This window comes from Psittacula echo (assembly GCF_963264785.1).
Source record: "Psittacula echo genome assembly, chromosome: 3".
Taxonomy (NCBI): domain Eukaryota; kingdom Metazoa; phylum Chordata; class Aves; order Psittaciformes; family Psittacidae; genus Psittacula; species Psittacula echo.
The window spans coordinates 116602603-116630282 of NC_137736.1; the positions used below are offsets into that span (position 1 = coordinate 116602603).

The window sequence follows — 27680 nt, forward strand, 5'->3', positions numbered from 1 at the left end:
ACTCACCCTACTTTAAGCTGCTGTGTTCCACAGCTCCTGAGGGATAAACTCAAATGGGATGCTTGAGCAGATATGGGCAATTAAGAATTTCAGGACCACAACTATGGTGATGGGGCTTTGAGCAACCTAGTCTAGTGCAAGATGTCCCTCCCCATCCAGGGGGGTTGGAACTAAACGATCTTCAAGGTCCATCCCAACCCAAAACATTCCTATGATTCCAGGTACATAACTGAGTAAAGGAGAGGGGTCTCAGCTGAGCCTCTAGCAGCCTAACACAAACGATGACTTCAAGTGGGATCCTTCAACGAGGCCTTGCTCTTTGCAATGACCACCGTGTGCCAGGGAGGGAACCCGGGAGCTGCTGCCTTCCTTGGTTTCCAAGAGGCCAGAAAAGGAGATGCTGTCCCATTCTGTACCCGCATGAGCAGACACCTCCACCCGCTGGCTGGCTCCCTCGTACCTCCTCCTCAACTCTCCCCTTAGGCTGGAGGAAATGAGGACTCTGGCTCGGCTCACACTGAGGGAGGCCGGGCACAATTCCAATCCTTTCCCCTCAGCAGCCCTCAGCCGGGCGAAGGGACACGGCTCCACAACGACTGCAGCACGCCCACTGCCCACCGAGCTGAGGGGAAGCGCCCCTCGAGGCACTGCCGCCCCGCAGCTCGGCCCCCTCGGCCGCCCCGCCCTCCCGCGCGGCACGCCGGGCCAACATGGCCGCTTCCCGCCCCGCCGGGCGCCGTCCGCTCGGCTGACAGCGCGCTGCCCGCCCCGGGGCCGCCCCGCCGCCCGGCATGGAGGAGAGCTCCAGCTGCGAGAGCCTGGGCGCCGGGCGGGCGGCGGCGCGGCTGCCCAGCGGTGACTCCCTCTCCAGGTAACGGCTGGGGCTGGGTCGCTGCTGCAGCAGCACCGCTGCGGGGCTCGGCGGCTGGAGCGGCCCCTCCTCAGTCAGGAGCCATCGCGGGGTGTGGGGGGAGAGGAAGAGGGCGAGGTGGGGCCGGCAGGGGAAAGGAAGCCGGGGGGATGGAGCTGATGCCATTTTCTCCTTTCATGGGCAGGAGGTTCTGGCGTGTCCTCACCGCCGGGGTATCCTGGTAGGGTGTCCCTGTGATCGGGTATCCCGGTGGGGTGTCCCCGCAGGGTGTCCCCGTGCTCGGTTCGATGTTCTTGTGTCGTCGGGGCGATGGTGCACCGAGGGAAGCGTGGGCACTGCTCCATTGCGGCCAAGCCGGTTCCTTCTACAGGCGTTTAGTCAGAGCAGGAGGTGCCACCCCACCAGCCTGTCGATAAACGCACTCTCAATAACTGAAGCTGTGCGGTGTGTGCAGGGGCAGGATTTAGAAGATCAACCGCCCAAGTGAGCTCTTGCTGGAGGGGCAGGGTAGAGTGCCAGGCTCCATAGCTGCCTTACTGCTGTTCTCAAGCCAGGCCTTACCCTGTGCTTTCCTCCCCCCGACTGAGGTGCATTGAGCATCTGTGGGTTTGTCCTCATGGGTTTTTCTGAGAGCTTGACTTCACGATCTGAATGGTTTTTAATGCCATGTGTGTTAATTTCCAAGGTCTGTAATCCACAGAAGATGAAGCACTTTCCTGTGCATGCACCCTCCACAGGCTGTCGGTGAAGTTTGAACTTTGTTAAAGCACATCTTGCTTGGGCTGTGTGTTTGATGGAGGAGAGCACAGTAGGGTAGCAAGGGAGGATGTTGTCTGATGGACAAGGAAGGATGTTGGCTGGTGGACAAGAGGGGCCCTGGGTTTCACTGTAGGGCCTGGAAGCAGGACAGCCTCATGGCTGAAGGTCATCCTGTCCCATTCTGGCTGCCTCACCATGCCCAGGTTGTAGGGTCACAGCAGCCCTCAGTCCAGCCTCCTGTGCACGCCAGGGACAGCTCTGAGGTCAGAGCGAGCTGCTTGTGGTTTTTACCCAGTCTGGGCTTGAAAACCTACAAAGGTGGTTGAGTCCAATGATGGAGACTGCACAGCCTCCCTAGGCAGCCAACCGTCATCTCCTGGAGTCTTTTCACATAGGCACTGGGGCTGTTTTTCAGTCCCCTGAAGCAGTCTGTGCCCCACGCTCCTCCAGCCTCTCTTATAGGTAGGTGTTCCAGCCCCACCATCCTGGTAGCTCTTCCCTGAATTCTCTCCAGCTCAGCAGCATCTTTCTTGGACTGGAGGCACATCTAAAACCTGTATGCAGTATTCCAGAAGCACTCCAATGAGTGCCAAGCGAATGGAGGTCCTTCTGTGGATTTCCTGGTTCTGCCTTTGTTCTTACAGCCCAGGGTGCTGGTTGCCTCTTTTCTGCCAGCATCTCTGCGCTACCATGCTGGGTTTTGATTCAGTAGGACCCCTTTCCCATAGAGCTGCTGCCCAGATAGGCAGTGCCCAGTTTGCACTTGAGTTTCTTCATTCTTGAGTCTTTCATGACTCATCCTCATTTCACCCTCCATCAAATTGTTGCCTGCTCTCAGTTTCCTAGTGCAATTTACCTGTGCCGTGTCAGGTGCCTATAGGCCTTTTTTGCCCTTACCTAATTGACCCCATATGTTCTTCTTTTCCCCTCTGCGTCAGCTCAGGCAGCTTGGCTCCTTCTGGAGGTCGGTCACTATAGGAGACAGGCCTATGGACACAAAAGAGCTTAACTCAGAAGAGCCAATGGCTACAAGGAAACTCCTGTTCAGCCTCTCAGCAGTATGCCCTGCACAGATGGAGCTGTTGGGAAACTGAAATGATAAATGTGTTGCTGTTAAGCATGCACAAGGCTATGTCCTCCAAGCCCTCAGAAGGCCCAGACTTGAACAGATTTCTTGGGATATAAAAAAGCTGATGTAAAAGCTTTCAGAATCTCAAGTCTCTGTTCCAGCACCTAGAACTCATAGAGAAAGCAAGCCAATTTTTTATGCATTCCAGTTACGTACCTTTTTCTCTAACTAGGTGCTGGAAATAACTGCAGATAAAAAACATTTGTCTATTAATAAAACCCCCCTCATCTTGAGTTGGTGTATGCTGTGAAACATTTTAGTTGAAATGGTCACGATTAGGGCAAAATTATGAGAAAGTAAATTAAGTTTCTTTAAATGAGAGATGCCTGGTGACCATCTGAATGTTTATTATCAACTTCCCCTGCAAATCTGGTGGTATTTATGCACAAATAAATAATTTTCTTACGACTTGGGCTGTAGATCCATTTTCAGCAGTGGTTTTGTAATATTTTTTTTTTTTTCATTAAAGGGCCCTGCAGTCTGATTTTATGCATCAGAACAGCCTCTGAAGCTAATGGAACTATTTGTATGCATCGAAATATACTTATTTTCGTCTCTGTGATTGTAGGCTAATAGCTAGACCAACTTTGAGTCGTTAACCTATGACTATAGAGATGTGACACATTTTCAGTGAGTGAGTTTTTTTCAAAAGAGAAAGTTAGCTTTGGGGATGATGTGAGGAGAGAAACAGATCACGAATGTGCTGTCATTAGTCTTTATAGTCTGTCTTATTTAAAAGGAGCATCAGCAAAAAGATGAGTAGGTCACTCATCCTGGATTCGCAGTTAGCGAGCACTGTGAAGCCTTACTGAGCTGTAGTTGTCTGTATTGTTTTACATGAGATTTAGAAGACTTGGAAAGCTGCTGATATTAGATATATACAGGAATGCATTATTTGGATTCAGCTCCAGCTTGGAAGTTAAGTAATTGTTGTGTTTCTAGACATACTTAAGATCTAACTCTTCAGTAAGACATTCTCACTTATATGTAAGGTTGCTCACATGCATAAGTGCCTTAAAGAACATATGTACATTTGTCTGCCTTTTAATGACATATGAAATATGGCAATAATGGCATTGGATAGTGAAAAGTGCTTTGATATTTTAATAGACACTAGTAATGTGCAGTCTCGGTGATCCCCAAGTAAGATAGGGCAATAACTAAACAAATATTGCCTACTTTCTGCCCCAACTAGAAAAATGTTAGAAACAATTCCTCATCAGACTCATAGTATGGCTGTTGTCCACTATAAAACCCCCAGCTCTGTGGAAATTCTGAGTTCGTTTCAGATGAGCAGCTCACAGCTGATTGACTCAGCTGTCCTCCTAGTTGTGCTGAAGCAGCTGTTCTGCTTTTCCAAGCATAAGCTGTCTCACCCAGTGCTGGGTTTGGGTGGCATAGCACTGGGTTCTCCAGCTCTTTGTGGTTTCTAAAGGTCAAGATTTAGGATGGGCTTTCCCCTTGCATCATGCATTCATGGAAGACAGATGACCATGAGACAACTACTCCTAAACAGCTGTGGTGGTATTTAACTGGCAGCTTGCAAGGAGTGCTTTATGTGCCTGCAGTGTCAGGCCAGGAGCAACCTGTGAGGTAGAACAAGGAGTGGGATGAGACAGTAATTCCAACGGTTGATGAGCTACAGTGTGGTTATGTCCAGAAAAGCAAGCTTTACTCAAAGTTACGGACTACTTTTATATCTATAAAATGGCCTGGGGATCCCGGGTGAAGAAGTGATAAACATCTCAGCTGTGCTAATTAATCAGACTTCTTCAAAGAGCACTCTTAAAATGAATTTGTAGGTAGAGTTGTGGGTGGGGTTTTTGCTTGGTTTTGTAAATCTGAAGTTGCATATGGACCCTCTGACCTCTGGAATTCAAAGGAATGGCCCACAAAAGTCTTCCATAATCTTTCCTTTTGCGAAAGGGAAGCCAGGTAGAGCCGTGTATGACTTTTCCTAAAGTCATGCTAAAAGGTGATGTCAAACTTCAGATATTTACTTAACATTAGAAATGATGAGGCATTTTGTTGATGCGGTCTATATGATCATGTGCCATAGTTTGTGAGTGAAGGTATATCTGAAATGTGAAGATATTTCTCTGAAATGTTATGTGAAAAAGCATATTACAGTCCAGTCTGAGTGACAGTCTAATAAGATAACAAAGAGACTTTCTCTTAGATCTGCAGAAGGTAAATTTGTGTTGCCTGTGCAGAAGTGTGGAGGTGATTGTACTGCAGAGAAGTTGCCATAGAAGATGTCAGTGATATTTCACCCTCAGTATAAAATGAGAGAAAGAGATAAGGCAGTGGGCAGATGTTTCCTGCCAGCATGACTGTAGCAATGTTTGATGTTACCACTTTCTGGTTGCTTGTTACCACCTCTGCATGGGTGGTTATCATCCACAGAGGTCTGCAGGCACAGTGGATTCTGTGCATTGCACTTTTGCTGAAGCATATGAGAATAATCATGCTCCTTGTCTTTGTTTGCAGGCATAACTCTGAAAACATAAACTCTGTGTAAATCAGTGCAGCAAGGTCTGTTGAAGCGATAGCTCCATGAGGTATGAACTCCCCCCTTCGTCTCAAATAAGGTCGTGTCAATACCTGGTCTGATTTAAGGCTACATTGAAGGAATTCTTTCCCCACGAGTGAGAGTGACGCTGGAAGGAGTTGGGTCTGTAAGCTGTTGGCTGGGAAGGGCTTGCTAACACCACATTGCTACCAGATGTATGAGCTTTGCTGATTGAGTTGTTTTGTGATGAGTCATTGAAGTCAGAGTTTGAAAGGGAAGATTTTTTGCCAGTTCTGGTGTTCGGTGAAATGTGAGTAGCTGTCATTTTCCCCATGGGCTTTGAGAGAACTTCGTGCATTTGATTTCTTGTATGTGTGAAGCAGGAGTTCTCAAAAGTTGTTACCATTAAAGACAAGTATGTTGCTGGGTGAGCATTGATAATGAACTGAGTTTCGCATCTGAAAAACTTAACACTGTTCCTAGAACCAATTAGCAACTCCAGATGGGCTCATTACCATTAATTTTAATATGTGAGTGATAATTTATAACACTTATTTGCAACTGAAGTCCATTCTGAGATTGTTTTTTCTTGTACTGTATATTGTGCGGATAAAGAGCAGGTTTGCCTGCTGTATTTGGCTTTGCATGTACGTTTACAAAGTGAAGAGAATCTTAGAGTCGAAGATTTGGGGCAGTATATAACAGTCAGTCAAAAAGACTTCACAGCTTTTAATTTACATACTACACTTGTGAAGAGACCTTTGAAGAACTCAGGAATTGTTTTTAGTAGCAATCTTTGGCATGCATGTTTGTCCTCCGGCATTCATCAGAAACCATTCCTACTTTTCTTGGAGGAAAATTACTTCAATCTTGGAAGTTTTCCTCTGTCAGGCATGCACGCAGGCTCTGACCATTCAATAAAAGTGTATGTGTTTGTGGTTTAAGTATATTTTCCATTTGAGAATATGAAGTACAATTGACAGTCACTTGTTTTTGTATTGTAATTAATGTTGTGGTCCTAGCTGCTGTACTGACACAGAAGGCAGTAATTTCTGTGTTGAAGAACCAGTGACACCAGCTATTTAAATGGGCCTAAGCCAGAGCTACTCTGTTTTCACTGATGCCTTGTGGGTAATTTTACTAAGTTTTTGGATGTGCGTTGAGTGCTGAGACTCCTTGCTGAGAGATTGGGCAAAGAGTGAGAAAGCCTATGGATGAGATTAAAAACTGCTGTGGAGAGATGAGGCAAGATCAGACAGCTGGTGAGGAGTAAAGCTAGGCTCAGAACATGACTCTCTTGGGTCCCATCAAGAACGCCTTTTCAGAAGAGAGATGATAATGTTATGTTGACTAAGTCTATTTGCTAGACAGTTTGGGGTTGTATACATAGTTCCTTAACTACAGGCTATTTACAATAGAGACACAATTAGGGAACCTGAATTTTAAGGTTGAGGATGACCTCACAATGTCAAATTATGCAGTTCCTCTCTGTTAGCTGATTGTACTCCTGCTGTGGCTTCACTTATAGGTTAACACTTGTCTCAAACATATTTTGATATATATTTCTGATATTTTATCATCTCCCTTCCCATGCTAATTGTCACATACAAAGGCAAGAACTGCATTTGGAAATGTCGTAACACCTCCTGAATGGCTCAGCAGAATCAATTGTCCACAGCTGCTTTTTCACGAATCTTTTCCTGATGACCTGCTTCACTGTTAGTGGTTTTTCAGTGCTGAGGGTATCGACTAGTGTAAAAAGAGACCTAATCCATACACTGAAAGGCTTATGTTACCAGAAAGCTTAGTTGAGGAGAGAAACAACAAGTATACATCAGAAATGCACTGGAAACCTTCCAGAGGTCACTCTGATAAGGTGTAGTATATATAACTGCATAGCATAGATATAAGATGTAGTTGTAAAACAGAACATGAAAAAAAGTGGTCTTGTTATTTGTCTTTGGGAAGCCCATTGCGCCATGAAGAAGAAGATGACAGGAAGGTAAGGTAATGTAATACTTGGCTTGCAGAGGTGTTTGGGATAACCCAAGGAAGTGAGAATACAGAAGAGACACTGTCACGGTAATTACCCCATCTTAATTTTTAACTAAAACACATCTGGCTCTTTTATAGCCCCAGCAACTGGGAGTTAATTGAAGAAACAATCAGTGAAAGACAGCAACAAAAAAATCAGTGGAACTTTTCAAGTATTTGTTTTTCCTTTTCCTACCACCTGCAGTTTCTTTTGCCAGGCAATGTTCTCACTTAGTAATTTTCCAGTGATTTCAAGGTAGCTCTTTTCCTTGCTTCTCTCTTCTTGCCTCTCTGCTCCGTGAATTCTTTTCCATTGCTTTCTAAACCTTGATATATTTCACGAAGAGAAAGTGTTCACAGTTTTCCAGTCCATAACCCCTTCAAGGTGAGGTGCTAGTCATTTTGTGGGAGCAGTTGCACAGAGCTAACTTTGCAGATCTGGACTTTTTGTAGTCTTTTGGCCAGGGCTCCAGAGTCATTAGTGTTAGGTCACCCAATGGTATGAATTTGATCTGGGGCAGGTGTGGGTATATGATCATATTTCTGCTGAACTGGTTAGCAAAGCATGACTTTATGGTTTGGGCTTTTTTTTCCTCTTTGTTCTGGGAAGACAGGCAACACCTGTTAGGAATAAACCAACATTTTTATCTGGATTTATTTACTGTGATGTAAAGAGGCTACATGCCTGTACAAAATGTTACAATTGAAATCTTGTTCACAGGCAAAAAGGCAGCAACATCTTTATATAGCAAAGAATTTGTTAGTGTAACTGGAATTTTGCATGTCTAACAGTATTAGTCGAGATGCAGTTGTTACAGTAAAAGAATAATAATGCAGTTAAAGCTGTCGCACGCGCAGTTCTTTGTTTCTACCCTCTTCCTGGTGTTACGCTCACTCCTTCCCTACTCCTCTGGGTCCCAATGGTGCTGCTTTTATTCTGGTGGTGGTGATGGTAGGTGTTACAGTGAGTTGTCAGCATCTGGAGTCCCATGCTGGGAGAAGTATGAGGTTCATGTTGATGATTTCTCCTTTCCTTACTGTTGGATCCACCTGGGATCATTTTAGTATGTTTGGTAAAACAACTTTACACCTGTCTCTTTCTTCATTGGTCTGCAATTCCACATTATGTCTGATTTTTGCTATTTATAGTTGGTTTTATGAGTGTTAGATACTATTTCTTTGTTCTCTTTGTTAGCCCTTGTTGTCCAGCTCCAGGTCTGCATTTGTTTAACTGATGATTGGTGAGTTGTTTATAGCCATGGTCTCCACTGCCAAGCCTGTGCCCCATCTCTTCGCATCCTGTGCCTGTACGCCTCTGTGCCGCATCCTGTGTCTCCACTTCTTCAGGCCTCTGCTATCATACCAGGCTGTTATATTTCTCTATGCAAAGTCATTATGTTCATGGTAAGTAGCTCATTCTATATAGAATAGTTTCTTGTCACTGCTGCCTGTGCAAAACTGGTTGTACTGCACGAAGAAAATGTGCACATGAACAAAACAGTAAATATAGACACCTGGCCAATTACAGAAGTGCAGTCACAACTAAATCAAGTAAAGATGACTGCCAAAATCAGTCATCAGAAGTTGGTTTAACCAGCAAATTGGATACCTTTAGCAAATCAGAACTGATCGGTATCTCGTTTGTAAGTGTAACACCTCTGATAAAGAAATGAAAAATCTGCTCCCATTTTACCCAAGTTACTTTGGAGTAGGGTGTTCTTGAAAATTGAAGCTGTGTCCTCCAGTCTAAATGGGCATCATACTTCTACACTGAAAATGAGCCCCCACACTTCTTGAAAGTGCTTCACAAGATTTTTTCTTCAAAGGTGAGGAAGCATGCTACTAGAATGGTCATTAAATGCTGGGGTGTGAGAAGAAGAATGTGGTGGGACTGTTCGTGGATGTGCTTAGGACAGAGCAGTCTTGGCCATTGGCTTGTTACTGTCAAATTCTGCTGATCAGTGTTGCCTCAGGCACCACGGAGGGACATCTTTATCTTTTTTTCCTAAAGCATATTCTGATTCTGGATTCCACCTTCTGATTTTACTTCCTGCTTCCACCTTGCATAAAGAAAAATAGGGGTACCCTAGATGAAAAATAGGGGTAACTCACTGGACTGATACACATCTCTGCTAGTCTATCAGGGTTTCTTTTTGTAGACAATGGGAAAGAATGAGGCATCTCAGTTTCTTCAGGTGACTGTAAGGAGAGTTTGCAGTGAGTAATTCAGGTGTGACCTACACAGAACTCCCCATCCTTGTGCCAGGGACAAAAAGTGCATTGGCGTTGGGTTGTCCTCTACTCTAAAAAAGGAAAGAGCTGTTTCTGAACTCATGTCATTCCTCTTTTTTACATATTAACTAAATCTGTATGCAACCAAGGAGAGAGCAGAGATTAGTAGTCTGGTTTCCTAAGCCCTGTTTCTTCATGTGTATGTGTAATCTGTCTGGTTTGTCCACTAACAGTTCTTGTAAGATTTAGACAACTTTAACCATGTTCGACAGAGTGAAAGTAGTAACTTAAGAGAAGTTTTGCATTTAAGCAAAGATGGGGGTGGGAGGGAGGCCATGTCAGCTTTTTTGTCATAGAAAAAGCTTGTTCCTTTTTCAGCGTAAGGGAATACCTAGATGAGAAAGATGTCCAAAAGACTCTGCACATGTGCGACAAGGCTTCTATCACTTCTTCTGTTGGAAAAATACATTATATTCTCTCATTTTCCATTTTCTTCTTTCTCTGTGCTTTCTCTGGTGTCTGTGCAAATGAAAACTAAAGCAAATACAAACTTTGCTGCCACAAGACACTGATCATTTGGAAACCAGGGTAGGATCTAGTTCAGATTGATATATCTCCACATGAAGCAGGTATCTAAAACTTTCCTACCTTCAGAAGATTCAATATACTCCAGAAGTAATTCAATATACTCCAGAAGTAATTCAGCTGAATTACTGTGGGAGAGCTGAATTAACATCTAGACTACATTGCCTGGGTTCCCACTGACTAGGTGAGAGCATAGACATCTGTAGTATTTGTCATCAGGAGTTAAACCATTCAGACCATGTTGATCCTACTCCTCTTTGAATTACTTTATCTTTTTCATATATTGATTTCTGCTTGGGGAAGTTGCAGTGTCAGGAGGAAGCATCTGTGAGTGATCGAAGAAGGGTAGATTTAGATTCTTGCAGATAGGTTCAGTTTCATGCAGGGGCTGGGCTATGAACAGAATATAGTTGTTCCCAATCCTTTCTTCATCTGAGTCTGGTAGAGCACGCAGCTGTACAGTGTCTGTGAAAGCTTATCAAGGTGTAACACCACGTCAGTTTTGCTAGGAGATAAAAGACTCTCCAGATTGGCTGTATTTAGACATTCTTCCCTCCTCCTTTTGATTTTTCCTCAGGATGGAACAAGTAATGTCACTGATGAGTAAATTGCTGGTATTTTTAAGTCCTGTGGGTGTTTGGTTTATCGGGGTGAGTGGGTTGCGTGGTGTATGTTCGAAAGAAAACCAGAACATTTAACAGTGTATGTTACGTCCTAACTGAGGTGTTTTTTAAATAGGGGAATAGGTAGGAATCTTACGAAAGATTGAGACAACACATGCACTGTGGGAAGTAAGCATATATTTGATTGAACTGGTTCTTAGTATGTAACTAGAAATTAAGGCACTCCCAGGATACAGATAATAATAGAGGAGTTTTATTCTGTCTTTTCATGCAGTTCTTTCTGTCCTAAGGTGAGTACTTACTAATGTAGGTATTATTTCTGTTTCTTTCCTTAATCAAGTTAATAGTTATTTTCTAAAGCAACAACAACAAATAAATTAACCAGCAAACAAAAGAATTGATATACTGTGGTGGTTTCCATTTTTCCTGCTTCTCCTTGCTGTCAGACTCTGGAGTTGTTATTGCAATTTATCATGGGACTGTCTGACTTTTCATCGAAATCCTGATAAATTTTTACTTCTATGGGGTTTTCTGGCTTAATACCTTTGAAAGAAAGGGGTGGAAGTTTACATGGTAAATATAAACGTTGGTAAATTGTAAGAGTGGTTTTGAATTCTATGTAGGATTTCCATCATCACTTTTGAATGCATTCAGAGTAGCCATGGAGACAGGTAGATGTTGCCAGCCCTCTTCCTCCTCTGGGGTGCAGTGATAAATCCAAGGTTGCTCCTGGTGTAGGAGATAGCAGCAGCATCACCCAGGTCTCTTCATAGAATCATAGAATAGTTAGGGTTGGAAAGGACCTTAAGATCATCTAGTTCCAACCCCCCTGCCATGGGCAGGGACACCCCACACTAAACCATGCCACCCAAGGCCTCATCCAACCTGGCCTTGAACACCGCCAAGGATGGAGCATTCACAACCTCCCTGGGCAACCCATTCCAGTGCCTCACCACCCTCTCAGTAAAGAGTTTCTTCCTTATATCCAATCTAAACTTCCCCTGTTTAAGTTTGAACCCATTACCCCTTGTCCTGTCGCTACAGTCCCTGATGAACAGTCCCTCCCCAGCATCCTTGTAGGCCCCCTTCAGATACTGGAAGGCTGCTATGAGGTCTCCACGCAGCCTTCTCTTCTCCAGGCTGAACAGCCCCAACTTTCTCAGCCTATCTTCATACGGGAGGTGCTCCAGTCCCCTGATCATCCTCGTGGCCCTCCTCTGGACTTGTTCCAACAGTTCCATGTCCTTTTTATGTGAGGACACCAGAACTGCACACAATACTCCAAGTGAAGTCTCACGAGAGCAGAGTAGAGGGGCAGGATCACTTCCTTCGACCTGCTGGTCACGCTCCTTTTGATGCAGCCCAGGCTTTCTGGGCTGCAAGTGCACACTGCCGGCTCATATTCACTTTTTCATCTTACTTCTCTCCCACAAAATATCCTGAGACCTGGAATCAGCTTCTTCGACAGGAAGAGCTAAGAGAAATGAGTAGTCTTGAAGCATGAGGAAACACTTGTATTTGTCTTCTTGAGTTGCCTTTTTGCTAGAGGAAGTCATGCTGCATGGTGAGCCCCTTGGCTGTTGTCTGTCCAGGCTGCTGCCTGAGCTGTCTGGGGGAGAAAGCTGCAGGTCAGGGCATGTGCTGATTTGACATGGCCCAAGTGGTCGCTTGCCAGACCTCCCGTCAATCAGTGATCTCCCTAATGGCTTTCTGTGACTTTGCAGCACTTCTGCAACTATCTGAAGCCTGAGGTGATGGAATTTCTCTCCCTCAGCTGTTTTTTTAACTTCTTATTCTTGAGAGTGTGTGTGTGGAATCTTCTTCACTTCTCATTCAGTCATTTCTGCAGCATCCTGTATTTGAAAATAAAGTCTCTAGCTCCTTCTGAACAACACCAGATATTCCCCAAAAGCATCCATAATGTGTAGAGAGGCACAGAGATGAGTAGGGGGAGCACTGTTCTAGCAACATTGTGTTGACAATAAGCAGGGTTGTGTTTGGAACCCCTCTTCATCTTAGAACCAATGATAAGGGTCTGTCCTGTTTTCTTCCTTGTAGCTGAGCACCATCTCATACCAGCCTGGAGCTTGTCAGAAACCAAACTCTCCTTTTGTTCTTGTGAATACAGATTAATTTCATAGTTCTCTTCCATGTGCCGATGAGAGGGTATTGGTTCAGGCCTCTGATAGCTGCTGTTCTTCCTGTTACTTACCTTCTGGATTGTTTGACTCATGAAAGCATGATAGCGTGGGCGGCTTGCTGTCATTAATTACGTGCTGCATATTGGTTTGTCTTTGGGTGTTGGCCTTCTATTCTCAGAATCTTGCAAATATTTGAAACAATCAGGCTATTGTTTAGCAAGTGCTTTACACACACTGTAGGCCTTTTGTGGATTTCTGTTGGAAAAAAAAGAATAGAAGAATGACTAATGGAGCACAAACGGTGCTTGTGACACTGTAGTCCATTGTGCAACTATTGAGAGCAAAATTTGCATTCCTAGAAAAGCTTGTTCACGGTCAAAATATAGGACATTCTCTTTATGGCTCATGGGAAAACGTGTACTATATATTCAGCTCAGGATGCTGCTTAGAAGGATCAACTTTTAAAAAATGACATTTTCTTCTCTTGGAACATTGAAGTCGGATTGAGACCCAGCTTTGCTTGGCAACAGAAGTGAATCTTTCTCATTCAGGCAAGTAGCATGGGGGGCTATTTTAGGTCTGTCACACACAGGCACAATGATTTGTTTGCTGAAATGGCTTCTTTTTAAGGGACTGTTAAGCTCTGACATTGCTGGCCCTTTTGAATGGAGAGGGTGCATTATTATATTACTGTCTGCCTCCACTGAATGCCAGAGGAAGCCCTGGCAGTTGGTGCTTTTCTGTCCTTCAGAAACATCCTGGTTTATGGCTTTGGTTTTCTCCTGCTATGAGATTGTTACAGGTTGCTTAGATGTTAACATGGGATCTTCAAATGTTTGGAAAAGTAGTGAGTTCCATGCACTTCTGAAGTATAGCAACTGTCTGTCCTATGTGTCCTATGTGCCCTGTGTCCTGTGTGCCCTATGTCCCATGGCAGGGGGGTTGGAACTAGATGATTTTAAGGTCCTTTCCAACTCTAACTGTTCTATGTGTGCCTAAAAAGAGGTAGAGGGTGTTTGGAAGGGGGGGAAAGCATCTCATCTGTACTAGGAGTAGTTTCCTTTGGTACTTGTTGTCTAAGTAGCATAGTCTGTTTCGATTTTCTATTTCACTGTGAGGAACTAAGATTGAGTCACTGCTCGCTGGAGATACTACTGCTTTGTCTGTCCACTTAAGCTCTTTTGGGAGAGGGGTTGCCTGATTACAGACATGCGCAGTGCTGAGCACTGTGGGATTCCTGTCCTGGGACAGATGGTGTTAAGATGCCAGAACTTAATTTACAGCAGCAGAGCCTGTTCTGGCCCCATCCGTGTGGACTGGAAGCCAGTGCTTAGTGCGAGCTCTGCCTACAAAGCTCTGGTTTGGTCAGATACCACCTTGCTTTCAAGTGTTTGCCTGAAGAGGGGAAAACGAGGGACTTCTGAGGACCCTTAGATGTATGTATACACAGATAAGGACCATGGGGACCCCTTATCCTTAGCAGACATCCACAGAGAGCTGCTGTAAATGGGAGAGCCTGATGTGAGCAGCAGCTGGATTTCCCAGGCCAGTTTAGCCAGTATTAGCTAGAACAAAGTCATATTCATGGGGAACAAGCACTGGTTTGTCTCCCTCTGCTTTGATGTGATCCAGAAGATTTTTTAGTATTTGTTTTTTCTTCTCTGGAAGCAACAGGAGCGTTGAAAGTGTTGGGTTGAGAGAGCTGTCAGCTTGAGTTTGGGAAGCGAGCGGGCAATACTCAGTACCTCTGTGTCATTATACTCTTAAGAGACATGCCCAAGTGCTGCAGGTGCAGCAGGTCCTTCCTATTCATAGCCCTGCTGTAAGTCTGAACCAATTGGATCCTGCTTCTCTTGGCATCTGAAGCTTCCAAATTAAATTGTATTTGCCACAAGTCATCATTAATTTGCAGTTTTCACCTTGATTAAGTTGTAGGAATGTACATAATGAGAAACTTTTCAGAAAAACAGGAAGAGAGGAAATGGAAATTTGCCCTCTGCAGTGTTTTTCTCATTTATGACCTCTGTGTCTGAAACTGTATTGCTCAGTGGTGCATTTTATCCCCTGTTTTCCGTGTCAGTTCAGTGCCTATTGAAACAAAACATTCAGTTTGATACAGAGGAGATGGTTTGAACAGCTCATGCCAATTAGCATCTGGGTAATTGGCTCACCTTTGCAAGCAATGAAGCAGCTACTTGTTCTGGCAGGGAAGGAATACTCATAAAGAAGGTGCTGGAGAGGTGACTTTATCATCAGTGACTGCATTTTGGTTGTGTTATTTATAGGAGTGAGCCAGGTTAGTATTTTAAGACATTATTACCAAAAAATAGGTGTCCTCAAGCCCTATGGATATGCTGTAAATAAAAATGGCATATTTTCCAGAGGTGTGCGTCCCTCCTGTCCCATCAGTTTTTCAAAGTTCTGGTTGTTAAAGTCGTATGCAGGTTCCCACTTACAGATTTAGGAGGTGAAGTCATTTTTGTTTGTTTGTTTTGTTTGGGTTTTTTTTTCAGCCAGTATCTTCTTCTGAAGCAAGCAGAGATTTCTTCCTCACTTTTCACAGTCTGAACAAGTGTCTTCATAGATTGCTACATATAGAATCACAGAATGGTTTGGGTTGGAAGTGACCTCAAAGCTCATCCAGTTCCAACCCTCCTGCCATGCGCAGGGACACCTCACACTAGAGCAGGTTCCTCCAAGCCCCGTCCAACCTGGCCCTGAACACTGCCAGGGATGGGGCAGCCACAGCTTCTCTGGGCACCCTGTGCCGGTGCCTCGCCACTGTCATCCTACTCAATCTCTTTTTGCATAGGATTGTTTCCTATCTTTGTGAAGATGTATACGTGTATATGTTATCTCTGAACAGAAATATAGTAGAAGGGATAATATATGTGTTATATTTTTGATGTTCCTGCTGAACAGAAAGATGCACATCTCTAAGAAAAATTGCTTGCTAGGAAATAACCATTCTCAGCAGTCACAAGCTGGGATGAGCCAGATGAGCCCTCATACTAATGACATGACCTTTGTCTCACATTTTGCCAGAACTTGTGAAATTTTATGTGATAGATGAAATTGGTTGTCATTGTTTTCTTCTAGGGTCACATGGCCTAAGGGAAGAGGTTGTATAGCATGGTCATCCTTAGGCCTGATATTAGAGAAAGCTCTTCATAGAGATCTCCTAGGAGTTTTTCTTTCTTCTGGAGGGTGGAGACAGGGAAGTAAAATATCCTGGGTTTGAAGTACAAAGAATGTGGTATTAAATTCCCTACAATAGGGGTCAGGAGACAGGAAGGAGAACTCAGTCCTGCATAATCGGTACATTTATCTGCATCAGGTTAAAGCTGTGGGGTTTCACAGTTTGACTCTGGCACTTCTCTTGCATCTTCGTGCTTACCTTATACCTGACCCGAGTTCACTGTGTCGTGCTCAGACCCTCATGAGATCAAATCACTCTCTTCAGAAGCTGTACTTGTGCTTTCTCCTTTCAGGGAAAACTGTTGCTTCTCTACGCTAGGAAAGCAGTAACTTCGTAGTCAGACCCTTTCTGTAACAGTTGGCAAAACAAATGGCAACTACAAGTTTTTACTTCTTTTCTTTTGCTTTCTTGCACATCATATTTTTTATATTGAAGGGGTCTGATGGTAGAGGTGACAGGCACATGCCATTTAATCATACTTTTTCAAATGTCTGAAGGCTTTGTCACTGCTTTCCCCCAAAATATTTCCCCTGTACCTTCATAGTTTAGCGGGATAAGTTTTCATGTCTCAGACTTTTGTTTGCAGCTTCTTTACACCTTTGCTGACAGTTTAAGCCAAGCATGCTGGCATACTTTCAATTCTGCTACCGACTCAGTAATACCTTTCAATTGCCTGAACAAGAATCACCGGAGGGCATCTGTCTGAGTCTACCTTATGTTGGAAAACCATCTGGCAAGTTGTGGGATAGTCCTAATAATAACAATGAACTCTTTATCAGGAGTTGAGTCATGGTGCTTAGTTTCCATTCTAATTCTCTTCTTAGTTGCATATATGTATGCCATATAGCCAAGGGGTTAATACTTTGTGCAGGTACTGTACAAGACCATTGTGCTGACAGCTCTCATTTGGACTCATTTATCATTCAAAGTCTGGCCATAAGAAATGCATTTAAATAATAAAAGTAATTACTAAGATGAAAGACATAGATCAGTGTTAATTACATCCTAAACCTGTTTCCTGCTTCTGCCTGGAGAGGGAAGGTGGGAGGAGAGAAGTAAATGGGAATAGCAGTCACAGGAGTAAGGTACGTTCCCTGAAGGTGCTTTTCAACTGTTAGAGGGTCTCTTTTTGCACTTGACACAGACATCCATCAGCAGTGACCTGAAACATGGAAAGAGAAATGCTCCAGGAGCTCCTTGGTCTTCACTGGTTCCTCAGAGGAACATCTGCGCTCGGTTTCTTTCCTGTAGGGAGAGCCCGGAGTATTTTGTGAACCTGAGTGTATGTTATTTCCTAGAACCTCAGTGAGGTTCAGAGATCATGTTGTTAATTTGTATGTTTATTAAGTTGTATTGAACCAGGCCTTCAGCTAGCAGTGATTGGTGCAGCTCTAGTGATTTTTAACTCTTGCTGAAATCCAGCTGAACTCACCTCAGATGTTTGCCAAGTGCCCGAACCCAGCAGTTACATCTGACCATCGTGCCCTTGCCATGCCTCAGGAATGCTCTGTGTTGCCTTATGGTGAACCACAGCTGCTGGGAATGTGTCCCTGTGAGAACAGAGCGTCCTTGGTGGGGTCCTCAGCATTTTAGACCCATACTAGAAGTACCCCAATCAAGATGCCAAAAGTATCGTATAAGACAGCTTTAACTTTACATTGGGAAAAACTGAGATAATGTGCAGAAGCTGCGACAGAAGCAGGAATAAATGGTTTGATGACAATGATGCAGGAGGGCTGGTGGTGAAGCGTGAAGGCAGTTCTGGTCTCTTCACTCGGAGTTGTGTGTCAGGCCCAGAATGCTCACGAAGCTGCACATGAAGCTGCATGGTTTGAGGATCTTTCCTTTTGCATTGGTAGCAGAGGAGAGAGATTGACTAAACCACTGAAGCTAATGGACTTCTCATGTGCAAGCAGGGATGTCAGGTTAATTAGTTTGCTAAGCAGCAGAGCTGGAGCTGTGCAACTGCCTGACAACGATAAGGGAGCCGCAAGCCAGCGCCCTTTCGGTTGTCTGCTCCTTCATTCCCTCCCAGCTCCCTATAAATGATGGATGAGGAGAACAGAGGCAGCGAGCCAAACATGTGCAGCCTATGCACACTATACAGAGCTGCATAATCCAAGCGGTATTGTTCCCTGTATGTGCAGGCGGCACTTCCCAGAAGCTCGCGCTGCTGTTGCTGGAGGGAGCCTCACCAGTGCTTTCTGCCGGAGCTGGTGCGGGGAGCTTTTGAAAATCCACCTCTCAAATGCAAATGCTTTCCTTCATTAAAACCCACTTGAAGCCAAGTGTGATCAACAAACACAAAACACTGTCACAGCTCGGACATGCTGTGGATTATGGTTCTCCTCTTTTTTTTATTTCCCTTGCATAAAGCAGTTTTCCCCTTTGCCTGCCAAAGTGAAATTAATTACCAATTTCATAAAAAATCTTTGGTCTGCAGTGATTAGATAATCACTGCTTGTGTGTTAGGTGGGCACTGGCAATGTACAGGGGCAGAGGAGTTGTGTAAGCAGAAAAACTGGTGAGATTTTTGATCCTTTTGTTAGCATTCTCCCTCCCTGGAAGCTGTTAAGAGCAGGTTCAACAGGCAGGTCTTGGGAGTTGTTTGGGTGTAGTGTGTCCTAACCTGGGGGCTAGAGAGACTAGCATGCTCCATTAAACCTTTCCCACCTTTCCAGCTCCCTTTTCTGTGACTACAGGATGTGAAATACTTGATGCAAATGCTTCTGCTAATAGGTTGCTGTGCTCAGTGATGTAGGGATGGTCGTTGGGTGAGTAAGCTGTCCGGCATGGTGCACAGGGACCAGGTTAGCTGCTGGTGTGCCCCTTGTGTAGTTATTTACACCTGTGGTAAATGGCTTGTAAACTCTGTGGAGTTACTGAACTGTAAAATACATTTCAATACACAAAACTCTGGGCTCTGTAAAGGGAGGGAGCTGGAAGGCATCGTGGCTTCTGGAGGCTTAGTCTGAGCCTTTAGCTCCCCCGGCTGGAGCTGGTGCTGGAGAAGCTTGGTGGGGACCTGGGGACAGGAGTCAGAGTTGTCACCTAATGACAAAGGCAGCTACACTGTCTGCTTGCTCTTTGTTGAAAGCTTTAAGTACCATCTCCTTCTGGGTTGCTGTGCTGTAAACTGGTGCTACTTGATGGAATGATTTAATTAAGTGTGATTCTTCTTTTTTTACATGCTTTTAAAAATTAAATTCATTAAACACTTGCAAACGTGAGGGTGGAGGCTTGGAAGATGAAGGCTGGCCATACAGAAACGAGGCTGAAAGGAGTTTCAAGGGAACACATCCAGGGGTCTGAGCTCATTTAAGTAATGTAAAAATGTGGTTTAGTGCTAAGCCCCATTTAGCATGCCTGCAGACTGCTGTGCGCTGAAGTGCTCTCAGCCTTCCTCGTCATCTCCAGATACAGATTCCCTCCCTCTCCCTGTGCTGCATCTGATGATTTATATGGGCATGTAATGAATCCAATCAGCCCTGTTAGCCAACAGAAGCCTCTCTTCATGTTTATTAATAGTTTACTGCCCTAGCAGATCAGCAAATTGAGCCCTGCATCCTGTGATGCTCATCCAGCACAGCGGAGATGGCAGCGGTGCGCAGCCCGGGTTGCGAGGAGGAGGAAGAGAGGAGAACATGAGCAGCCTGTTCAGCAGCAGTGTGAACTTTATAGCAATTTTGTTATAAAGTGAAACTGTACACAAATTCAGTGTATGTGTGAGGCTCTTTGATCCATAAGGATGGGAGGCTTTGCAGATTCACTTCTTATTTTAGTATAAGATTATTTTCTGCCTGGGATGAAGACCCTGGGGCTGCTGCAGTTGAGCAGCGTTGTGTGCGCCAGTGCCACAGTCCATCCAAAGTTCTGTGTGTTTACCTGGCAGCATCATAAGAGCTGAGCAAGCTGGAAAGCTGAGTGATTAGCTGTTGAACCTTGTACAACAAATCCGTTCAGTGGAATTGTGCTGTTCGATTGGCACATCAGTATTATTTATTTAAAATGATGGTGTACTGTTCCCAGAGGTTCTGTTTCTAAGTTTCTACTTCATAAGATGAAAGAGTTGCCAATACTCCTTAATCCTTGGAGAGAAAAGACTATTCCCAGCAAGAGTCCAATTTTGCTGTAGTCCTTCATGTTTTTAGCGCTGCCTGTGCAATACTTTGCCAAACTCCAAAGAATAGAAATAAAAATGGAACATTTTGGCCTTTTAGTGGCTGTTTACGAGCAGCAAAACAACTTTCAGACAATTAACAGATCTCCTTTGGAGATCAGGCCTTTAAGAAGCTGTTTCTAGGTTGTCACATGTCTAATTAAAACAAATAGTAATGGTAATACTCCTGCTGGTATTCAACTTTGTCCAAGGCGAGTCTTGCAAACCTGATAGCTGATCCTTAAGAGTATCTTTACACTCAAGTGAAAATCTTTCTGGGGCCTAAGTGTGGGAATAACTTGATGCAGGTAGTGTTTGCTGCTGTGCTGTGGCTTCAGGCAGTAACATTGTACCATGGAGGATCATTCCTTACAGACATCTGGGGTTTTAAGAGCGTTATTACCGAATGCTAATTTTAAGCAATTATGGTTCTAGGAGAGGTCACTGCATAAAAATGCTGTAAAATAAGCTTATTTTAATTGCTTACAGCTACACTAGGAAAACTGTATAGAAAAAGAAAATCACTGTTTTGCTTTGCTATTTAGCAGATTGCTAAAGCAATCACCAGAGAGGTGTGCTTGGAGAGCCTTTTTAATTCTCCTAAGGGCTGCACTTGTACCTGAAAGAGGAAAGTTGTGTGTGATGGAAAGAGTTTTTATCCTGAATTTCTTCCACCGCTGTGAAGCTGCGGTTGGAGTTGTGCTGGCGTGCGTTCAGGAGTCTGTCTGTTTGCATCCCCCAGCAGCGCACTAATATCTCCCATCTGAAAGGCTGAAATGGAGGCTCTTAGTTTCTGTGATTTAGGATTTGATCAAGCTTGTGATCGTGATAATGATGGCTCAGTCTGCGCTGAGATTTGTTAGTGAATTGTGTATGCTTTGGTAATCCATAGCCGTGGTGAATAAAACAGGTTCTCTTAAATCACTGCTGAGGGCTGAATGGCTGAGACTGGAAAGGGTGAATATAGAGAAAAATGGCTGATGTGACTGTGAGTGGCAGTTCTTGATGGCTTTTGAGCATTCTGTGATACACTGTGGTGTTTCTCTTTATAGTGCTTCCACTTCTCAATCGGACCATTCTACTCACACCAAATCTGTTTCTGCACTATCTTCTGACTCGATCTCCACATCAGCAGACAACTTCTCTCCAGATTTAAGGGTATGTATGTCTTGTCTCAAAAAATCAAAATACATTATCTCTTGGGGCCTGCTTGAGAGGACATTTCTTGCTTCTCGCATTTTGGATATGGTGAAACGATGTCAGCTTTCAGGTTAATGCCAAATTTTATGTAGCTGAAGCATGAAAGGACCCAAAGTGAAACAGGTGAAATTGAAGTTTAATTTTCCCATATTATTTGCATTTTTATAAAGTTGTTTAATCTTCAAAAAGCTGACTCTGCAACCCACACTTGGAGATGAGTTTTCAAAGGAACTCTGTTTTCTTTTAAGTGCTTTAAGTAAGCGAAACCCTCCACCTGCCAGTTATATATCCTTTTCTGTTGTGTGTATAGAAGAGATGTTCTCTCTTGAGAACTCCCACTTGTTTGTAAACACTGAGTCCTTGGAAGTAGCTTCTTTCAGAGGAAGATTGCTATCTCCAAGAGGATAAAAATAATCTTCTGTCATAATAAAGTGCTCTGACATAAAAAGGTCCAAACAAGGCTCTTTTAAGTCTGTTATTTGATTAGTTAATTATAAATTCAAAGTTCTGTTTCAGTGTCACAGGATTTTTGAAGCTACCTGTATGTTCCTCTTGTGAGACCAAGGGGATTGCTGCTACACCTTTGCTTGTAAAAAACATCCCTGAGTATAAACCTGTTGGTGTTGGTACATTCTAGTAACAACTTTCAGCATTTGTCAGCTGTGGTTAAGCATCTTTGTGAAATCTAAAGGCAGTAAAATTACATGCAATCCTCTGAAAACCTCTAAATGCAAAGCTAATCCCTTTGACAACCATGATAATTATTTTGTCCTGTGAGTGTTGTGTCTGTAGTTCATAATTAATACCAGGAAGCTCACCTGTTCGTAAGTGGCAAGAATAGAAATGTTTCTTTCTACAGGAGCTCATTAGCAAAATATTAAGCTAAGATTTGTAAATTAGTCAGTAGTTTATGTGTTATCTAATGGTAGTTTACACCTTTTTCTATGGATACAAGAAGTAATCTTCAGAACATGGCTGTGTAAAGAAGTTTGTAGGATGTCTGAAGTTCTTCCCCTGTGAAGTTGGGGTGTTCAGTTACTCCAGCATACAGAAAACATGATTTTTAGATTAAGGTTAAGTGATTCATTGATATGAATATACATGAGACTGCAAATACTGCTACAGCTGTAACTGTATAATAATATTTTTTTTAATTACACAAGCATTTTATTTTCCTATTTAATTTCAGTTTTTTAACGGAAGTTTGCCTAAGTGGGTTTCTTTTTCCATTTTTTATGCACAATTCATAAAATCATAAAATCATGGAACGGTTTGGGTTGGAAGGAACCTTAAAGCTCATCCAGTCTCAACCCCTGCCATGGGCAGGGACACCTTCCACTAGAGCAGGTTGCTCCAAGCCCCATCCAACCTGGCCTTGAACACTGCCAGGGATGGGGCAGCCACAGCTTCTCTGGGCACCCTGTGCCAGCGCCTCAGCACCCTCACAGGGAAGAATTTCTTCCTAATGCCTAATCTCAATCACCCCTCTTTCAGTTTAAAGCCATTCCCCCTTGTCCTGTCACTACATGCTTTTGTAAAAACTCAACGGCCTTTTCCCAGTTTTTTATGACATGTGGGGATTACCTTTAGAAGTAGAGAATGAAACAACATTTATTTTCTAGAATCAAGGTTGTCTTTCCTCCCTGGTGTTTAAATTGGCTCAACCTGTTTTCCTTATAACCCTCATTGTGTCTTGTGAGTCTTTCCCTGCTTTTGTCACCTTATCTATATGAATTGTAAGCTGTCTAGGAAGGGATTTCAGCTCTCCTGGACTTGTCTGGTTCCCTGTCCAACAGGGCCTCTGTACTCACAAGCAATCAAAAGCAATGTCTATACAGGAATGTTCTCTTAGCTGTGTGATAGATTATTCAGGCAGGAGATGCATATGCATTGTTTACTGGAGGCCATTAGAAGCCCATACTTCCTTGCTGTGCCGCAGTTCCTGTAATTTGCAAAGTGATTTCTTCACAGCCTGCCCTCTTATTTATCTATTATTTATCTATTTCTAAGCAAACTAAAGTTCTGCCATGATTGGAACAAATGCTGCTCCCCTTTAGTGTTTAAGGAAAGATGGTGAAGCAGAGAATTACTTATTTAGTGTAAAGGCACTGCAGGCCAAGTGTGAACATGTGCCTCTGCTGGCAAAATGCTGCTTGCTGTTAACCTGCCTCAGCTTTTTGTGGGGCCTGAATTCATCTTAATCCTGCCAGGCTTCACCTAAAGTGTGCTCTTGCAGAGGTGCTGCAAGTGGCTGTGATGCAGTTGTGTGTAGGCATAAAGCTGGTTCTTGCCTTTACACTTGAGTGATTGCTTGGCAATGGTAAGCAGACCTAGAGAAAAAGCATTCCCGTAGTCCTGCTTGTAGGATGTAGCAAGGAAGGGGCAGTTTACACTATCACTACTAATAGTCAACTACTAGGTTGACTATCTGTCCTAGAGGAATTGGTGCGTTAATTATTTCTCTTTCTATTCCTAAGAGTGTTTGATTCTGGCGAACAGGCCTGGGAGGTGGGATGAAGATCTGTCCTCTGCCTGTGAACAGCCTCTAGTGTTGCTATTGCCAGTGCAACTGCAGTCCCACAACCTGTCCTCAAACCAGTTGCTCTCAGTGCTAGTGCATTACTGTTTGTTCCTGGGCTGGCTCTTGGAGCCTAGTGCTAGCTCCTAAATGGAAGATCTATTGCAAGTGGTGATCAACTAACTGGTTTCTTTCAGATGTGGAGCCAAGGAGAGCAGACGTCATCTCTCTGTGACGGTTCTGCAAGTTGGTTTTTAATAAAGTCAGTTCTGTAAAGGATTTTTCAGGATCCTGATTATTCTTCCTATTTTCTCTGATCTTTCTGAGATGTAGCCCTGCCTTTGATACTGCAGATGAGGTCATACCATTAATGGATACAGTGGCATGAGCATGGTCTCTGTTTTAGCCTTGTCCTTATTTGCTTGAGCATCTTGTGCAGCTTTGACTGGCACAAGAAGGCATTAACTCCCAAGTCTTCACAAGTGCTGAGATTTGAGCTTAGCACATTATTACTTCTGAGGATAAAAGGAAGTCCCACATCATTCCTGGAAAAGTATAAGCCATGAAGTGGGAACTAATGCATTTTGTGGTAACTCGGTGGTATGGGGTACAAGAGCCTGGGCTACATGGTGTTCTCATGGGAAGGTGTTGCATCAGTTAGCTTTAAGAGGCTGAAAATAAGCTTTTCAAGATTTTGATGTGGATCTGCCAATTATGGGATTATGCTCTTGATGTGTATTTAATTTTTCCCTGCTAGAATGCATTGCTACATGGATCCATCACCACTCCTACCTCTGCTTGGTCTCTGTTTCTATGTGTGCGTTGCCTCAAATTTAGGCATTAAATGTCGGTGACGATGGAAAACCACTCTGTGATAGCTACAATTAGCACTCTCTTTTCTGTGGGGAATTTTTAGAAGAATAGTAGGCGTCCATCGGGAGGAGGTAACCAGGGGAAGGACCCACATCATTTCTTGCAGTCTGTGCCTGCAGTTTTCTTTTGGAGTGCAATTAACTCTCTGTGTGTGTGCGCACATGAGCATAATGAGGTAAATGAGACAACCGCTGGGGATTCCTACTGAATGCATGTGCAGTATTTTTCCTAAATCTTTCTCCAAAGTGTTTAATAATAAACTTTATGAACTTTTTTTTTTAAATGTATATTGAGCGTTTCAGTATCTGGAACTAAGGTTCAATTGCCTTTCCACTACAAAATGTATAGAGTTTTCACTTCATAAAATAACTCTAAATAACTTTTGGCTGCTTCAGTCAGCTTCGTGGGGGGAAAAAAAGAAGAAGAAAGCCTCAAACCCCAACAGAAAAACAGCAAAGCACTATTAGGTTCTCCCTTCACCCCCCTTCCTGATCTCAAATCTGAAACTGTTTAGAATTGATTTAGGGAATGCACTTTTTGAGGCAATTTTTAGCAAATACACTGCCATATGTTTTAGCATAAGTTATAGATCAGGCAAGAACAGAATTGAATAGAAATAATTGGAAGTGAAAATGGGCTGGAAATTCATAGATACTTTGTAATTTGGGATGAGATTTTGAAACTACCTTAGAGGCAACATTGCCAAAGGGGTTGAGGTGCATAAATATCTTACAGATCTGGGAACTTGGTGGTTTTTAAAGTACAATGAGGTTCTTACTCCTAAGTCCTATAGATGGTATTTTCTCCTATGCCTATGGGCAGATATGTCTGTGCATTTTATAGTACTTCTCTTAAGGCTACTTGCTAATGCTCTAGCTTTTATCAGTTGGGACTTTTCATTTTGAGTCACCTGTTGATTTATAGGATAATGCCTGAAGTTTGCTGTGTTCAAAGCTTTGGCGTAGCTGTTATGAAAGGTTTGGATCCTTCCCATCTGCAGTTGGAAGTGGTGGATGTGGCCAGCAGAGCCTGCTGCCACTTCCCTTAAAAACACTGCATTTGCCTGAAAGCTTGTTAAGTTCCATTGGGTCTGGTTTTGGACTGTATACAGCGAAAGCCTCAACCAGAGGATGGAAATTCATATCCTGGCTTTCTTATGTTGCTTCTTGCTTCTAGTCCATCCCGTGGATGGAGGAAACCAGTACAGCGAACCCATATGTCACCTGCTTAGTTGTGCAGCCTTCAGAAAAGTGGTTCAGATCTTTGTTGTTGGCATTGCTGCTCATGACCACGAAACCATTCTCCCCTTTGAGGGCAACAGTAAGATCCACAATTCTTCATATTCCCCTGATGTCCAGCAAAATATTGTACAAGCATGTGTCCCATCCTCCATGGTGGTTTGCTCCCTCCATAATAATTTTCTCTTTTTAATACGTGAGGAATCAGTGGATTTGCAATGGGTTTATATGAGATCCAAGAATATTATTGTAGCATGCCCAGGACTCGAAGGTTAGAAAGGGGAAGAAACAGTTGCTTGCGTAACCTTAATTGGTTATCCATTGTGTGCATGGTTGGAAACTGCAGACAAGCCTATGTGGTTTATTTTGTCAGAGACATAACTGATGCATGACAAAAGGTATTGAAGGAGTCTCCTCCTTTCAAGACTGTTAGTGGATGCCGTAGCTGTCTCTGTAGGTTTCCTGGATGAAATCTATTTGAGCAAGTCTGCATTCAAGCTAGCCAGCCACAGATCCTTTGTAGTAGATGGAAAGAAATAGGTTGTTTATGATCTATCTCAGCTTCACGGAAATGCCCACGCTAGGTGAGAACGTCATACAGCTGAGCTAGGGAAGTCCTTGCTGCAGGGTGTTGTGAACATCCTTTGAGGGGCAGCAACTTATTTCTCAGTGGATCCCAGCTGTAGCTGTGTACCAGTACAGGTGCAATTTTGTCTCATTGAAAACCTACCGTGTTTCTCCTCTGACTGTGAAAAGAGTTCAGGGTAATTTCTCCAGATGTAGACCTCTAAAATTGAGGTAGATCCTGTCCCTCAGGTGATGTTGGGCAGGATTAACCTAAATGCCAGTCACTGACTTTGCCACCTTTGTGTTACTTTATTGTAGCTTTAGTGCAAAGTGGCTTAGACTAGTTTTATGTAGAACATGTATATTGTTAGTAGAAAAACATATTGAAGAAAGATGTGATCCCTCCTCCCCTCGCCCTTTGCAGTAAATCACTAAAACTAGCCTCACTGAGCTTTTCCATTGCTATCTCCCTGCCAACGCAGGAAGTGTGTCAGGCTTTGGTTATGTGTAACACATGTTCAACAAGAGCTGGGTTCAGAGAACGGCATAACTTTCTAAAATTTAAGCACTCATTTAAGCAATGGTTTTTAGTTTTGCTTTTAAGGGACTTTGCAGTTGGTGAATGATGCTAACTTGGAAGCACTAAATCATGGAAAAACCTCTACCTAAGCACCTTCGGGGTAGTTGAAGACTGCCCTGCCAGTCGGCTCCATCTCTCACTTAATGATATATGGGGTAAGTATTCCTGGTTTGGATTGGCCCTTGACTCTTCGCGTGGGACTGCCTGTAAGAAAACTTGTTCATAGCAAATGCAAAGATGTCTTCTGTGGTGTGAGCTTTCCTTCTGGTGCACTGGAGTGTGACTGCTATTGAATTACAGCCCATATTGCGCAAACCACCAGATGGTGAAGATAATTGACCTGTGGTCACAAAAGGCTTGGTTAGATGTGAACTGCTGATACTGCAATGAACTTAAATAAACAGTTCACCTCTTTACTGTCACTGTGTGAAGACTTGACCATGTGTGTTTCTCTGCATCA

The 27680-nt window shown here is 43.6% G+C and overlaps 1 protein-coding gene across 1 annotated transcript in view; it reads left to right on the forward strand.

The window, feature by feature from the left end:
• Window positions 1–791: 791 nt before the first annotated feature.
• MTMR2 (myotubularin related protein 2) overlaps window positions 792–27680 on the forward strand; it is a gene marked incomplete at both ends in the record, with an annotated part of 59668 nt that continues 32779 nt past the window's right edge. Inside the window, 2 exons of the mRNA XM_080612878.1 lie at window positions 792–871; window positions 21297–21402. Coding sequence (XP_080469004.1) covers window positions 792–871; window positions 21297–21402 — 186 coding nt within the window. The remainder of the gene's footprint in view (window positions 872–21296; window positions 21403–27680) is intronic.